The sequence below is a fragment of the Sciurus carolinensis genome, chromosome 13 (genome assembly GCF_902686445.1).
Source record: "Sciurus carolinensis chromosome 13, mSciCar1.2, whole genome shotgun sequence".
Classification (NCBI taxonomy): Eukaryota; Metazoa; Chordata; class Mammalia; order Rodentia; family Sciuridae; genus Sciurus; species Sciurus carolinensis.
Genome location: NC_062225.1, coordinates 49514658 through 49530517, shown reverse-complemented (window position 1 = coordinate 49530517; position 15860 = coordinate 49514658). Strand labels below are relative to the sequence as shown.

General features: G+C 34.9%; 1 protein-coding gene across 1 annotated transcript in view; it reads right to left on the bottom strand.

Moving 5' to 3' along the window:
• The window catches only part of Asb3 (ankyrin repeat and SOCS box containing 3), a 97958-nt gene that overhangs the window by 17170 nt on the left and 64928 nt on the right, over positions 1 to 15860 (bottom strand). The window contains 2 exon segments of the mRNA XM_047521851.1: positions 9553 to 9686; positions 14940 to 15197. Coding sequence (XP_047377807.1) covers positions 9553 to 9686; positions 14940 to 15197 — 392 coding nt within the window.

The window sequence follows — 15860 nt, the reverse complement described above, 5'->3', positions numbered from 1 at the left end:
ATCCCTATTTTTTCTAGTGTTTTGAGCATGAAGGGGTGTTGTATTTTGTTGAACGCTTTTTCTGCGTCAATTGAAATAACCATATGATTCTTACCCTTAAGTCTATTGACATGATGGATTACGTTTATTGATTTACAGATGTTAAACCATCCTTGCATTCCAGGGATGAACCCCACTTGATCGTGGTGCACAATTTTCTTAATATGTTTTTGGATACGGTTTGCCAGTATTTTGTTAAGGATCTTTTGCATCTATATTCATCAAGGATATTGGTCTAAAATTTTCTTTCCTTGATGTGTCTTTGCCTGGTTTGGGTATGAGGATGACATTAGCTTCATAGAATGAGTTTGGTAAGGTACCCTCCTTTTCTATTTCCTGGAATACTTTGAGAAGTATTGGAATGAGTTCTTCTTTGAAGGTCTTGTAGAATTCAGCTGAGAATCCATCTGGTCCTGGGCTTTTCTTGGATGGTAGATTTTTAATGGCTTCTTCTATTTCATTGCTTGATATTGATCTGTTTAAATGTGTATGTCCTCCTGGTTCAGTTTGGGAGGAGCATACGTCTCCAGAAATTTGTCAATGTCTTCGGTAGCTTCTATTTTCTTGGAATACAGATTTTCAAAGTAGCTTCTCATTATGTTCTGTATCTCAGTGGTGTCTGTCGTGATATTTCCTTTTTCATCACAAATTTTAGTAATTTGAGTTTTCTCTCTCCTTCTCTTTGTTAGTGTGGCTAAGGGTTTGTCTAGTTTGTTTACTTTCTCAAAGAACAAACTTTTTGTTTTGTCAATTTTTTGAATTGTTTCTTTTGTTTCAATTTCATTGATTTCAGCTCTGATTTTAATTATTTCCTGTCTTCTACTACTTTTGCTGTTATTCTGTTCTTCTTCTTCTAGGGCTTTGAGCTGTAATGTTAGGTCATTTAGTTATTGACTTTTCATTCTTTTCTGGAATGCACTCCATGCAATGAATTTTCCTCTTAGTACCGCTTTCATAGTGTCCCAGAGATTTTGATATGTTGTATCGTCGTTCTCATTGACCTCTAAGAATTTTTTAATCTCCTCCCTGATGTTTTTTGTTATCCATGTTTCATTCAATAGCATATTATTTAGTCTCCAGGTGTTGGAGTAATTTCTGGTTTTTATTTTCATTTTTAATTTTAATAAAAATGTTTACTATGTGATTTTTCAACTCAACAAACTGCAAACACCTAATAATAAAGGTCTTAAATAATTCTGTTATTTGCATTTTTTTATTGTTTTGGCTTAGTTTTGGGGGTTTCTTGCTTTGTTTTGTTTTTGTTTTTGCAATACTAGGGATTGAATCCAGGCTGCTCTACCACTGAGCTACATACCCAGTCCTTTTTGTTTTTTTTATTTTGAGACAGTGTTTTGCTATGTTGCTCAGGGTGGACTCCAACTCATGATCCTCCTATGTCAGCTGGAATTACAGGCATGCAACACCATGCCTGGCTTTAAATATATATATATTTTTTAATTACGTATGTAGGGCTGGGGATATAGCTCAGTTGGTAGAGTGCTTGCCTCACATGTACAAGGCCCTGGATCAATCCCCAGCACCACAAAAAAAGAAAAAAATTATACATGCATTTTTGATTGTGGGGCTAAGGGGATGTCAATGCCCCTCACACACACTCACACACACGCACACACACACACACGCACACGCACACACACATTGTTCAAGGTACACTCCACTGGTCACTTTTATCTCTTTTACTCTCAAAGAGCATTGCCCATGCACCTATAACAAGAACATCTTCCTTTTAGTCTTATTTGGTCTCCTGGAAAAAAACTTAGCTTTTACAATACCTACTTCAGACAAGAACCTAGTTAATGTGCTACAGTCTGTCCTTATTACAAGATTTAAGAACCAGTCTTCAGGACTTTGTTTTTGAATTTTGTTTAGTTTTTTAAATGAGAAACTTATTGCTAAAATTTTAACAAGTTTCCATCTGTCCACTTATAATTTTTGCTTCACAGAGCCTAGATAAACAATCATATTTTTATGCTTCTTCAAATTTTACTTTACATAGTTCATATATACTTTATATAGCTCATCATTTTGGAAGACCTGAATGAAAAGGTTGGTAGAAGTCTATGGGGATCCTACCCTGAAGCAGTAAGAACACATTGAATGGCTTCCCCTTGGGGAATATCTTTTTAATGACTGCACTAATTTCAACAAAAAAATTTCTAAGTGAACTACTTAACAAATAGGTAAGGTCTTGAAGGTGGAATAAACAGTGAAACATCTTTCATTTGATTTCAAGGGTAACATAAACTCTATTATAGTTCTTATGTATTAACAGAGAGCTCTTCTTTGCTCTCTATTATACTTAATGAATATTTGAGATTCAGAAAATAATATTCTTTTGTTTTAATTGATATATGGCTTTTTCAGGGATCTTCCTGCACGCATATCCAATGCAGTAGATATGAGGAAAGAGTGAAACAGGCTTTCTAATAACACGGGCGACCTGAGAATTGAGACATGTATTTTAAAAAAGAAAAAACAAAAAACAAAAAATTCTACTTTGTTTTAAGACAAAAATTTCTCCTAGCTTACCAACATACTACTGATAACTTCAAAGTAGCTTTTATTTTGCTTTGTTTGTTTTATTTGCAGCACTGGAGACTGAACCCAGGGCCTTACACATGGTAGACAAGCACTCTACCCTAGTCTCTCAATACACTTTTAAGAGTAAAACATCCTAGCAAATGTGAATACAACCCATTAGTGCCTAGTTGAATAGAATTTCCCCACAAAAATAAAAATAAACAACTTGAATTAGTAAGAGGCTGTGTGAAGCTAAAATTATAAGTGTGCAGATGGAATCTTGTTAAAATTTTAAATCAACTACAAATTTCTCACTTAAAAAATTAGAAAAAAATACCCCTACATGTGGTTCTTAAATCTAGTAATTTTGGTCCACCAGTCTATCCTTATTATTATATTTAAGAGCCAGACTTAGCTGGGTTTTTTATTGCATAACAGTTTAGAGCAGTCTTGAATTTATTTTTTTTCACATTTATTATATTTTTAAAATTTTGATTCATTATACACAAACGGGGTACAACTTTTATTTCTCTGGTTGTACACAAAGTAGAGTCATACCATTTGTCTAATCCTACATGTACACAGGGTAATGGTGTTTGTCTCACACTATTATTTTTCCTTCTCCCCACCCCCTCTCCACCCCTCATTTTCCTCTATATAATCCATCCTTCCTCCATTCTTGCCTCCCCCTAAGCCCCAATTATGTATCATCATCCAATTATCAGAGAAATCATTCAGCCTTTGGATTTTGGGGATTGGTTTATTTCACTTAGCAAGATATTCTCCAATTCTATCCATTTACCTGCAAATGCCATAACTGTATTCTTCTTTATGGCTGAATAATATTCCATTGTGTATATATGCCACAGTTAGGGTTTTTTAATGATAAATTTATAGTTAACTTAAAACCAAGCCATGAATCTACTGAAGGCTGTAAAGGCTCACAATATGGCTAATGTCTGAGAGATTAGACCTGACAAATAGATGATCATGTGTCCAGTTTTTGAAGATTACAAGCAATTACTGATTGGGTTCTTGGTAATAATGCCTCATCCAGATGAAAAGTGTCCAGAGGAAAAGTCACTAGAGTTAAGAACCACATGAACAATAAGCTTTAATGCTCACTAGATATTTAACCATGTTTAAATATTAAGCATGGCCTCCATGGCTAGATGCAACAAGTTCCCCCTATTACCCCACTCCCCATTATACTTACACATCACTTAGTTTATTGAACATTTTCTTTAGAATTGTAAGTTAGTGCTTTGCAGTTCAATGTCTAAAATAAGGAGAAAAATCAGGAGTGGTGGTTTTGACCTGTAGTCCCAGTTACTTCAGAGACTAAGGTCGGAGGACTACTTGAGCCCAGAAGTCACATGCAACCTGGGCAACATAGTGAGGGGCCCCCCATCTCAAATAAATAAATAAATAAGTAGCAGATGGGCTTTAGTTGAGCACTCATATGAATATTCATTATCAAGTATACTATTCCACTATTTGTAGCTTTTTGGACCTTTCCTTGGTCACTGATTCTGGGATAGAATCTGGTTATGGATTAGCTTGAGTATAGGCTAAGTTACACTGTAATAATAAGTCCTAAAAACTAGGGTCTTAATACAGCAAATGTTTATTTCTTGCTCAATTTGCAAAATTTGCTGCAGGTCAGGTGATTCTTCTAAAGTGACAACTTAATGGCTCCCAGTTATGTTCATATTGTATTACTGTCATGTCAAACATGGCTTTCATATTTTCTCCACAAGGTAAATAAAAACATAGAGTACTCAAACCATATGCTTTATACTTTTACCACTTACCCAAATCAAGGTAAAAACAATGCAGTCTTCCTTTGTAAGGAAGAGAAAAATGAAAAGGAATTTAGTTAACCAAGGTCTCTCTCTATTACAATGACACTATCTGTTGCAAAGATGATACGAGGTAGGTACTATTATTATCTCTTCTTATAATTGGAAACCAAGGCTCAGAGATACAAGTGACTTCCCCATAGCTAGAAAATGTTAGAGGCATGTCTATTTAATTCCAAAGCTCCAACCTTTAACTATTAGAGTACAATGTCTGATGTCCATGCAGAGCCTGTACCTAATCATTACCATGACAGTCAAAGTCAGCAGAGAAGTTAAAATTTTCACTGGCAGAGTTGGGCAGGTAGCTCAGTGGTAGAGTACTTACCCAGCATGCTTAAAGCCCTGGGTTCAATCCCCAATTTAAAAAAAAAATTCCCACTGGCATAAATTAAGATTATATCCCAACTCCCACCTTTTAAACAATTAACTTGATGTTATTAAGTAGCAAGATAAATGCTCTTGCTAAAGAAAAACAAATATTCTTTTTAAAGCCAGAATGTTTTACTACCTTCAAATAGAAATCACTTGAGTAAACAATTGGAATGCCAGTTAGTTCACGCCACAAAGCACTACAGATCACCTATTCCTAAGCTTAAATTTTGTTTGTAGGGCTAGGGTTTTAGCTCAGTGGTAGAGTGCTTGCCTAGCATATGTGAGGCATTGGGTTTGATCCTCAGCACTGCATTAAAAAAAAAAAAAAAATAGAATAAAGGTATTATGTCTGTCTACAATTAAAAATATTTTTTAAAAGTTTATATAACAACCAATCTCATAAAATAAGTTACCACATATAATTACATTGGTATCCTAACCAAAAATGGTTTATCTCTGAAGTTTACGTAAGAAAAGAACATTGCTCAAAACACTGCTGTTTCAAAACCAACTTTGATTTAAACTGTGGGTACTTTTTCAGTCTACCATATTTAGGAAGGAGTCCTGATAATGTTTCTTGGGTTTTACAATAACATACTTCTTCCTCACAGATCAACCTTTTTTTAAAATCCATTCCCACCTTTTTCATTTTTCTTTAACTTCCATTTTTAACTTCTATTTTACTGTTTGTGATAGTCTATGTATATAAACTTTGTAAACCCTTTTTAGAACAAAGAAAAAAGAAAAACAAACTGGAATAAAAAGATTAAGAGAGTTTGCTGGGGTCCTTCTAGGATCCTTTGTAGTATTCAGATCCATTTAACACTCTGGATAGAACTGAATATATTTGGTTATTAAAAATTCAGAGTAGTCAAGTACAGCGGCACACACCTATAATTTCAATGGGTTGGGAGACTGAGGCAGGTGGATCTTAAATTTGAGGCCAGCCTCAGTAACTTCATGAGACCAGACCCTGTCTCAAAATAAAAAGGGCTGGAGATGTAGTTCAGTGGCAGAGTGCCTCTGGGTTCAATCCCCAGTACTACAAAAAATAAAAATAAAAATAAAAATTCAGGATGAACCAGACAGGCACAGTGGCATATACCCAAAATCCTGGCTACTCAAGAGACTGAGGTAGGAGAACCCCAAGTTAGCCTGGGCAAATCAGAGAGACCCTGTCTCAAAATAAAACAAAAAAGGACTGGACCTATAGTGGGTTAATTGGATTCTCCTTTCCTTATCTTTTCCTTATCAAGTGGGAGACCACTTGAGTAGCATGTGCAAGACCCTAAGTTCAATCCCCAGTATCCACCCACCCTCCCACCAAGAAAAAAAGTTCAGAATGAACTAAAGTCAAGTGCTTTTATCCATAAGAATTTAATTACTTAGCTGTGATCTTGGGCAGGTAACCAGGAATTGGTAAATTTAAACATGTTTTGTTTGTTTTAGATAAAATCTTGCTATATTGCCCAAACTGGTCTAAAAATCCTGGGTTCAGGTGAGCATCCTACCTAAGTCTCTGAGTAGCTGGGACTACAGGCACGTGCCATTTCGCTCAGCTGGAATTTTTTGACTAAGAAGTCTACTACTATGGGATCAGAGTGATGTTTCAAAGTGGTATCTATAAGGCATGTGATTAAAAGATTGTCACTAAAACTACAATCACTCAGTTAATTTTACCTGGTATACATTTCCTTTCTGAAGCAAGAAACTTTTTGAAAATAATTCAATAGTTAAAAGATAAGCAGCAAAAAAAATGAGTTGTCATTTTTGTTTATAAATTACCAAAGCAAGTTACTACTTCCTTAAGGTAGGAAAGATAAGGAAAGGAGAATCTTGACCAAAAACAAGGCACCTCCAGGACTTGGAAAGGGCTTCTTAAAAATATGGAGGAAAAAAAAAAAAAAAATGGAGGAAACCTTTCCACATGGACAGATATTGCTGGCATACTTAACAGATCTAGGGAAAAGAGCATTGCCTAGGGACATACCAACAGCAGCATAAGTGTTAAGACGCATCTTCACATAAAATGTTTAAAAAAAATGTATTGACAAGGCAGTCGTTATTTAATAGTATGAAAAGTTACTGGAGAAAGTGGGGTGAAAATAAGACTGTCATATGTGAAGAGAGGTAAACAAGAACTGTTCTTCAGGACTCACTCCCACTAGTTAAAATCTTGCCCATGTTTCTGCTTTCTGAGATCCTATAGCTAAAACCCAGGGAAAGGAGGGAGTATAGAAGACCAACATAAAGAAATTGAGTGTATTGAAAAGCCAAAGAGAAAAAGGATATACCAAGACAGCCCTGAACCAGAGAAAGAAAGAGAATCATAATACATTGGAAACCTAGGCAACTGGGTGGATCTTTTCTTCCCAGATTTATTAAAACTACAGCATTGTAATGGCTCCTACTATCTGTAGAAGAAGAAACACTGCAGAATACCCTGAGAGGCCAAGTAGGAGGAAGAACCCAAGCTTTTCTAAGCAATTTGTAATAAGGTTAAAAAAAGTCATCCTGGGACAGGGTTGAAAAGCCTGGACTGCAGAGTCACTAAACATCAGGATTTCTTAACCTCAGCACTACTGACATTTGCAGCTGCAAATTATCCAGATAATTCTATTGTGGGAGGCTGTCCAGTGAACTGTAGGATGTTGAGCAGATTCCCTGGCCTTGACCTCCCTAGATGACAATACCACCCTTAAGAGTTGTGAGAATCAAAACCTGTTTGCAGACATTGCCAAATTTCTTCTAGGGACAAATATCATACCCAACCCCTAACATCACTGCTGTGAATGAAAAAATAATGGCTGCTATGCTTAAACTCACTCTCTTTGTAAATAGCACTCCCAAACTCACCTCCTGAACCAGGAAACAAAGAAAGAACAGAAGGATTTACAGGAAAAATGACATGTTCAATTTTGAATATGTCAAAATGAGATATCAAGTGGAGGTGTCCAAAAAGCAGGTGGCTATATGGAACTGGAACCAAGAGAAAAGGTCTTACTTAGAGAAATAGACCAGAAAAGCATTAGCTACTTTAATACCTTCAAGAAAGGCTTTTGCAAATTCTTCAGGCAGCATAAAATCCTCTTAAGGGATGATGATGATTTCCCTACACAAGCTCAGCCTAGTGCCTAATTAAACAAGAAGCCCTTGATGGATTTAGTCTACTGCAAGGTAATATACCCATGCTCAATTTTTACCTTCATCTGGACAAACCTGCCATATGTTAAGATCTTCAGAATAAACTCTCACATATCTTTACTAATTGATAACACTGCAATAATTTCCCTGTTTGGCATATGCTCCCTCTTTTGACTCTTTGTTCCCAAATCCACTGTCCCATATTCTATCTGTTCTGAATAGATACTTGTTCTTTTCTGCTGTAGATACGTAATTAGTAAAATCAGAGTCAATTCTTAACATTAAGAATTACAGGGCTGGGGATATAACTCAGTTCGTAGAGTGCTTGCCTCACAAGCACAAGGCCTTGGGTTCAAATCCACAGCACCGCAAAAAAAAAAAGGAATTACAAGCAAGTGGCTGAATGTGGTGATACATATCTGTAATCCCTGTCTCAAAATTAAAAATAAAAATGGCTGGGGATGTAGTTCAGTGGTAGAGCACATCTGGTTCAATCTCCAGTATCACCAAAAGAAAACAAAAAGTTACATGCAAGTCAGTTTTCCAACATTATCTGTAAGAAATTCTAAACTAGAAGACAGAGATTCCTAATGGATTGCTTTTTTTTTTCTTCAGCAAAAACCTAACAGTTTGAATACACCTCAGTGCAAAAGCATATTTTCCTGAATGTTTTGAATTGAGAAAATTTACTTAAATGTAGTTTTCCAATAAATTAAAAGATACATTTCTACATATGTATAAGTTCACCTGTTAAAAGCCTATTTGAAATGTTTTATGAAGAGTTACGGTTAAGTAAAAATAGCAGTGAAGAAATAGTTTTCCTAACTTAAGACATACAATCTAGTTAACAAAATATAGTCAAAGTAAAGTAAATCTGAATAACTAAATAGGAATACTTTGCATATATGTTTAAACTGCTTATCTTATGCAAAACCCTACTGCATGCTCTTAATTTTTTAATCAAAAATCTGAAAATTAACTCTAAAAGTTTTAGAAAGTTTAAATGAGCAAAGGTAAATTGAAAAAGTTTTAAAACTGTCATTTAAAATATCAGTAAATTCATAGAATTATCATCCAGCTTACCTCCATAGTTATACTATGCCAGACACAGAATCAGTAAAGACAACAGAATCAGTAAAGAGAGGTATAAATGAAGGATGGAGTCATTTCCTTTTAGAAATGATAAAACAGTACAGAGAGAACATAAATCCACCCATATTCCAGAAAGCAAAACTAAGTTTAGCATATTTCAGATCACAAACTAAATTTTTAAAAAGCAGATTTTTAGGGCCCACTTTGTTTACATAACATTAAAAAAATAAAAGGTTATCATTACATAAAAATATCAGTAAACATCTACTTTTCTTTATATGATCTTTAGGCTAAACTTAATAAAAATCAGAAATGATTTTTTTAAAGGAAATAATCCTCCCCAACAATTCTACTCTTCCCATATAAGAAAATGCAAATTATATCCAATTTATTATGTGTTCTCCTTTAAGTGAAAGGAACAAATCCTTCCACTTAAAATTACAACACAGACAAGCAAGAGAGGGAAAAGTAGTGAAGTCTGTTTAAAATTGTTCTTTCTTACCAATCCTTTGCTGTAGAGACCAAGAGGAGTTTGAGGCACGATCGGAGAGCTTCTTTTCAACAGTTGGAGGAAGTTTCTTCCAATTAGTAAATTCCAAAGTGAAGATGAGAATGTCATCACTGACTGAGTCAATCCTACATTAATAAGGTGTTAACAAGTCATCAGAAACAAAATATATATAGGTTTCATCCTGTACTGTAGAAATAAATACTACATATCTATGCTTATATCTTAAAAAGGAAGGCACCAAAAAAATGGGGCACAGAAAGAATTCACATAACTAAAGGCAAGTTTGGTAGATACAAATAATCATCAACAGGTTCCTAACAGAAAGGGAATTGATTCAGCGTATAGTTGTCGGAGATAACAAAAGGAATCTCTATTCCTACTAGAGTAGAACTTCCCTTCTAATTGGAAACAGTACCAGTATGATAGTGGGCTTACCATCATCTCCTCCCAACGATCTTGCCAAATGTAGTTTGGTCATCCTTAGACACATAATTTAATAATCCCAAAAGGATGAAGTCCAAGCACTCTCAAGTTACTGCTAAACTGAGTATACAAGAGAGACGGCTTGTTTCTACCCAATTTCCAGTGATGTACAGCTATTCTTTAAGAACATTTCTACTATAGATTCAGACATAAAAGATGTACAAGATTTGTCTTTAAGGACTGAAAGAAGGGAATCCATATAAACAGTTCTTCCTTTGTTCTTTCAAAATAATATCAGACTTCCTACCAACATACCCAAAGAGAAGCAGCTTTCCTCTACCACACCCTTTCACCATGATGCTCTGCCTCACCTCAGGCCCAACGCAATGGAATCAGTCAACCGTGGATTGAAATCATGAGTCAAAAAAGGCCTTTCCTCCTCTAAGTTGTTTGTGTCAGTATTTTGGTCACAGCAAAGAAAAGTTGACTAACACAGGACCTCTAGTAATTACTACAAAAGCAGAAATTCTTCTCAAGGTAGATTGTTGGGAGACATTACTAAGTAACAAACTGAAGAAGGGAAAGAAGTAGAAGCAAAAAATAGAAACTAAATAATACTCTAAACTTGTCATTTCAAACACAACTTATTTTTAGTAATTCAGAGTCAAAGTATCCCTGAAATGACTTATTAGAGAGTATGAAAATTATTTCCCAAATTCTTAATTCTCAGATATGCAAACATATAATAATAAAGGTAGGACAAATACCTTGGGCAAAGACTTTACTTTTCAGTCAGTTTTCAGTGAAATCACAACTTATCAGGAAATACTGAGAATAAATGAAAGGATAAAATATATTCAAGGGCAAACAATCTCCTTGGCGTTGTTGGAGCACCATACCAAAGGTTATTTGGTTCTTTTTTAATGGTTTCATTTTTCTGCCTTAATGTGCTTTAGGACTCACTGTGACCCAAAACAAAGTCATTTTTATACAGGTATCAAAACGCACATGAGAAGTAAATCTGTTTGCATAGCTTTAGTTAATATAATGATGAGTTTATTTTACCAACACTGATAATGCCACTAAAATGTATTGTTATTATATTACATTGACCATTACATTGTACAGAGCAGTTGTATGAGTATAAACAAGTGACAATCAACAAAATGCACAGATGACATTTGCTTTCTATTATTCTCCCATTACTTTCTTGGGGGGAGGAGGAGACTTAGTCTTACATTTAAAGTCAAAAAAATATTTCAACTTCGTAGATTACACTGTGACAAGCAATTATTCAGCCACATACATTTTTAAGACTGTGTAAGACAAGGAGTACCTAAGAAAGATATTTATAATTTACATGAAAAAGATTAAGCAACAGACTTACATGCAATATAAATAAGAAACAACCAAAATCTACTTTGACAACATACTGGAATTTTTATGAGAGAATTTTTCTTATAACAACTATTTGAATGTAAATTTGGTCAAAGAAAGCAAAACATTTATCATATTCAGTGTAAACACTGGCTTTATCTATTCAATAAAAGATCAGTGAACAAAAATTTGACCATGTTAAGCATTTTCATTTTTAAAGTGAAATTTTCCATTGTATTTTTTTCTAATGAATATAAAGTGACAAAAGTTAGTCCTTAGTAGCAAAATATATGCAATTGGCTTTCTCAATTCAGACAGCTGAAAGTTTTACAACTTACTTTAAAATAATTTGTAGTTTATTGGTTCTTAACTCTCTCCTATTCTAACATATCCAATGAATGCAGTATACAACCAGTGGCTTATAACCACAGAAATTCTCAACTATTCACATGTAGAGTGGGGAGGCTGTATCAGAACTAGGGAAAGGAGAGCATACTTTACAAAACCCTCTAAGAAAATAAAACTCAGTAGTCCCTCTCGGTATAGGCAGTCTATCTAGTTGGCTGACAAAGACACAAGGTTTAATTCTCTTTTCCTGTGTAGGTTTTCCTAATTTAGGAACAGGAAGGAGCAAGAAAAATTGGCACAAATCCTCCGTTTTGCAAAGGATAAAGAAACTTGAAATCAAGGGATAAAACTTCTTCATTGCTGTGGATTCACAAGGCTAAGGTAGCACAGCAGAGTGGTTAAGAACATAGATGTGAGCCATACTGTAGGACAGTCTGGGTTCAAATCTAAATTCCAGAGCTAATTTGCTGTGTGAGTTTGAGCAAGAATGTTGAACCCTCTGCCTCAATTTCCTCCTCCGTAAAAGAAAGATAATAATTGCATCTACTCCCTTCTATAGAGTACATGAGCTAATATGAGTGAAGAACTTAAAATAATGCTTCCTGGGTGTCAGGCAAGTATTCTAAGTTTTTATTAGAGAAAAAATAAATTAAAAACCTGAAAAGAGCATGAAGGTTGAAAGTACTGGGCAAATCAAATGGAATCAGTTAACAGCTCTGAAACAGTCTCTTTGAAATTAAAAGAAACTTTCTGGTAACTGTTTTTCTCCATGCTTATTTCCTCCTACTGAGGAATGATGCCAAAGAAGCTGAAACTGGGGTTCTTTGGCTACGTCTACCTATGTATATTTCTTGCCTTTTATTCCACTGTGCCTCCTTTTCTCTCATAAAACCTTTCTGGGCCCCTGAGCCCTCTGAAGAAGGAAATTTAAAACATAAAAGTCTCTATCTTCCTCAAAGCTGGCACTGCATAAACCTCTTTTCCTCGCCCACCTGTTTCCCAAGTGTTTTGTGGAGTGACAAGCAGTAGAGTTTTCCCCATGGTTTCAGCTTCAGTAGAGAAACACAATAAGTATGAAGAGAAGATACTGGATGTGCTGAGGACAGGCACTTCATGGGGCCAAAGATGAAGGGGATCAGACTGTCAGGACTGACCATGGCTACCCTAAATGTTCAGGTCAATTTACAGCACTGTCAGGGAGTGAATCCTGAAATGGTGAAGGCAACTGAAACTACTGTCCAGGGATCAGAATCTATAATTAAATTCATGTAAGCTAAGGATACTTAAATAATTTTCTTAATTATTCATTTCATTAGCAAGAGTTTCAATCTCACTGATATGTATGCATGTGAGGGGGGGTTGTTAAGACAAACAGACAAGTATGAAGTTGACTTAGCTATAAAGAAGTATGAAATTACAGCATGCTAATAAATGAATGGAAAAGGAGAACATCATGCTAAATGAAACTCAGAGACTCAAAAGTTGAATGTTTTCTCTCATATGAGGAAGATTGAGTAAAATAAAGGAAATGTGGAAGGAAGGATAGGTGTCATAAAGCTAGAGGGAAGATCAGTAGTGTAGAAGGAGGAGATAGAGTGGAAGGATATGAAAGAGGAGGTAATGCAGCACGAATTCTTAAAAAATCATGTTACATGCATGTATAAAAATACCGCACGGAATTTCACCTTTATGTATAAGTAAAAAGAACCAAATAAATATAAATAAATAAACTAGCAAAAGGAAGTCTAGTAGAGTAGAGGAAGGAAAACAGAAGGGGAGGGAGGACAAAAGGGTTGAAAAGGGGTGCTCATGAACTAAAATTGAATTCCATGCATGTATGAGTTTGTTGGGATGAACTGAATTACTGTATAACTATAAAGTTCTAATAAAATAAAAATAAAAAAATTAGAGATGTCAGTAACTCATTTTTATGTTTCAATCAATTACCTTTTTAAAAAAATAAGTAAAGTTTTGCAAAAAGTACTAGGAAAGGTATAAAAGAAACCAGAAGCAACCACAAGCATTTGACAAACAACTATTTATCTATTAAACAGCTATTGGGGAAAAAACAAATACATCTAGGGGCTCAAAATGTTATAAACTATAAACAAAAGTTAAGGTGAGATCAGCACATTTATCTCAACTGTGCTGTTACTTCTATGCACCCCAAACCATCTACCAGAAAGTACTTTTTTCCTGACAAACGTATCTAAAAGAGAGTGTTAGAAAGAGATGACAATCCCATTAGTGAAAATTCTTAAATTCCATGTAAGCAAACACATTAAAAAGATGAAATACTGTAATATTGCCAAATAAAGACCCTGTCCTTCACATAAAGAAGAAGCCACCAGGAGGAAGGTAGAGTCCACAGAAATACAAACTAAGCTCACCAGCAGGGGCAAGCAGCACTATATGCCTAAACTCTCAAAAACGCCTCTTTGGAGAAGAAATAAGCTGGAATCTCATCATTTGTCTAAATTTTACTTCAGTGAATGGTAATTTTTGAAGTACAAAAATGAAAACTAGTAGATGTTCTACTGAAATTCTACAAAATAGCATGTCCTCTATTTCCCTGGAGAATTCTATTCTACTTTTTCATGTTAGTTGAATATCAGTCAAGGGTCCTCTCACTGATAAAATTACCTGTCTCAAGATACTAACAATTTCTGCGAAGGATGGAGGCTCGAAGAAACAGTCTTCCTCTTCTTGCCCAACAAAAATCTGACTCAGTATTCATATAATCCCTTGTAGAGGGCTGCCTGCTACAAAACTACCTCAAACACATCACATCCTCAGATACTTCAGAAATGATTACTTAATAAGGGAGACAAATTTCAAAATGACAAGATGTGTAGGGCAGGAGTATCCAATGTAGTTTGATGAGGGATAGCAGAAATCTTCAAAGCAGCTACAACCGTTACTTTTTATGTCACAGGCATTTTAAGAAGGGCATAAGGGCTAGCCAGAAGCAGAAGAAATATCCTTCTCTCTGGCATCTATCTCATTGTACCCACTTCTACTAGTCACCTTTTCTAGGCCTCTGTGCTTAATTAACTTCACTACTTGCAGCTCCCAACTCCTTCCTTCATCCCAACCCTGTTATGACCATCAAAACTCATAAACATATACACACTCGCTTCTCCCATCACACAGAACTCAAGAAACTAGGAAAACTTAGTGGTAGTGCAGTCATTTAAAGATTTAAGGCCCACCATAGTAGGATTTCTTACCAAGAACTGCACAGTAGAGTCAATGGGTCAAATCCAGCAAGTAGGAGATGTGGCAACCATTCCTTATATTTTATCTGTGCGTTAACTGCATGATTTATAAATTCAGATATATGGTTCCATGGTGCCAACGGGCAACCTTTCTTCAAAAAGTAGCGAAATACTGAAAACTTCTCATACTTCAGGCAGTATGCCAAATGAAGTTCATTTAGCTGGGCTCCATATTTCAAAAGAATATTCACAATTCCAAAGAACTCACAGCTTCACCACCAAAAAAAAAAAAAAAATTTAAGTTAGATTCTTATATAATAAATAATTCTTAAAAACTGTTAATAGTAATTATAGCTGAAGAAGAATGGTTGCTGGATATTGGATGGTTTTTATATGTCCAGTGAACTGAGATTAGATGATGGAGAAAGGAACTCTTACTTTTTAAACCCTCCTGTGTTTTTTGTAATTTTCAACTGTAAGCACGTACTATTCTTACAATTTAAAACATTTTTCTTAAATAAATGTGATTTTAAAAATTACCATTGACAAAACTTTTCTCAAATTGTAATATTTTTGCACAATTAAGAATCTCTACTACACAATGCTTGCTAAACAAAGTCAATAAACGATTCTATCTGTCCATAAAAAGTAAAGATTTATTCTGGAAATTTCCAAAATATCATTTTATTTAGCAAAAGCCTGGTCAACCACCCTCTTACTTTTAGATTTCTAGTGGATGAAACATTATACAGAAAAACAAAAATTTAACTTACAGCTTTACATTTTAAAATTAATCTTCCTTTTCAAGCATTTTTGTAGAAAAAGGATTTCATATTATACCTATTAAATTCATTACTTTGAAAATATTTCATCATAAAAAAAATTTATGGCAGCTGGAAATAAAGCTCAGTTAGTAGAGTGCTTGTCTCCCAT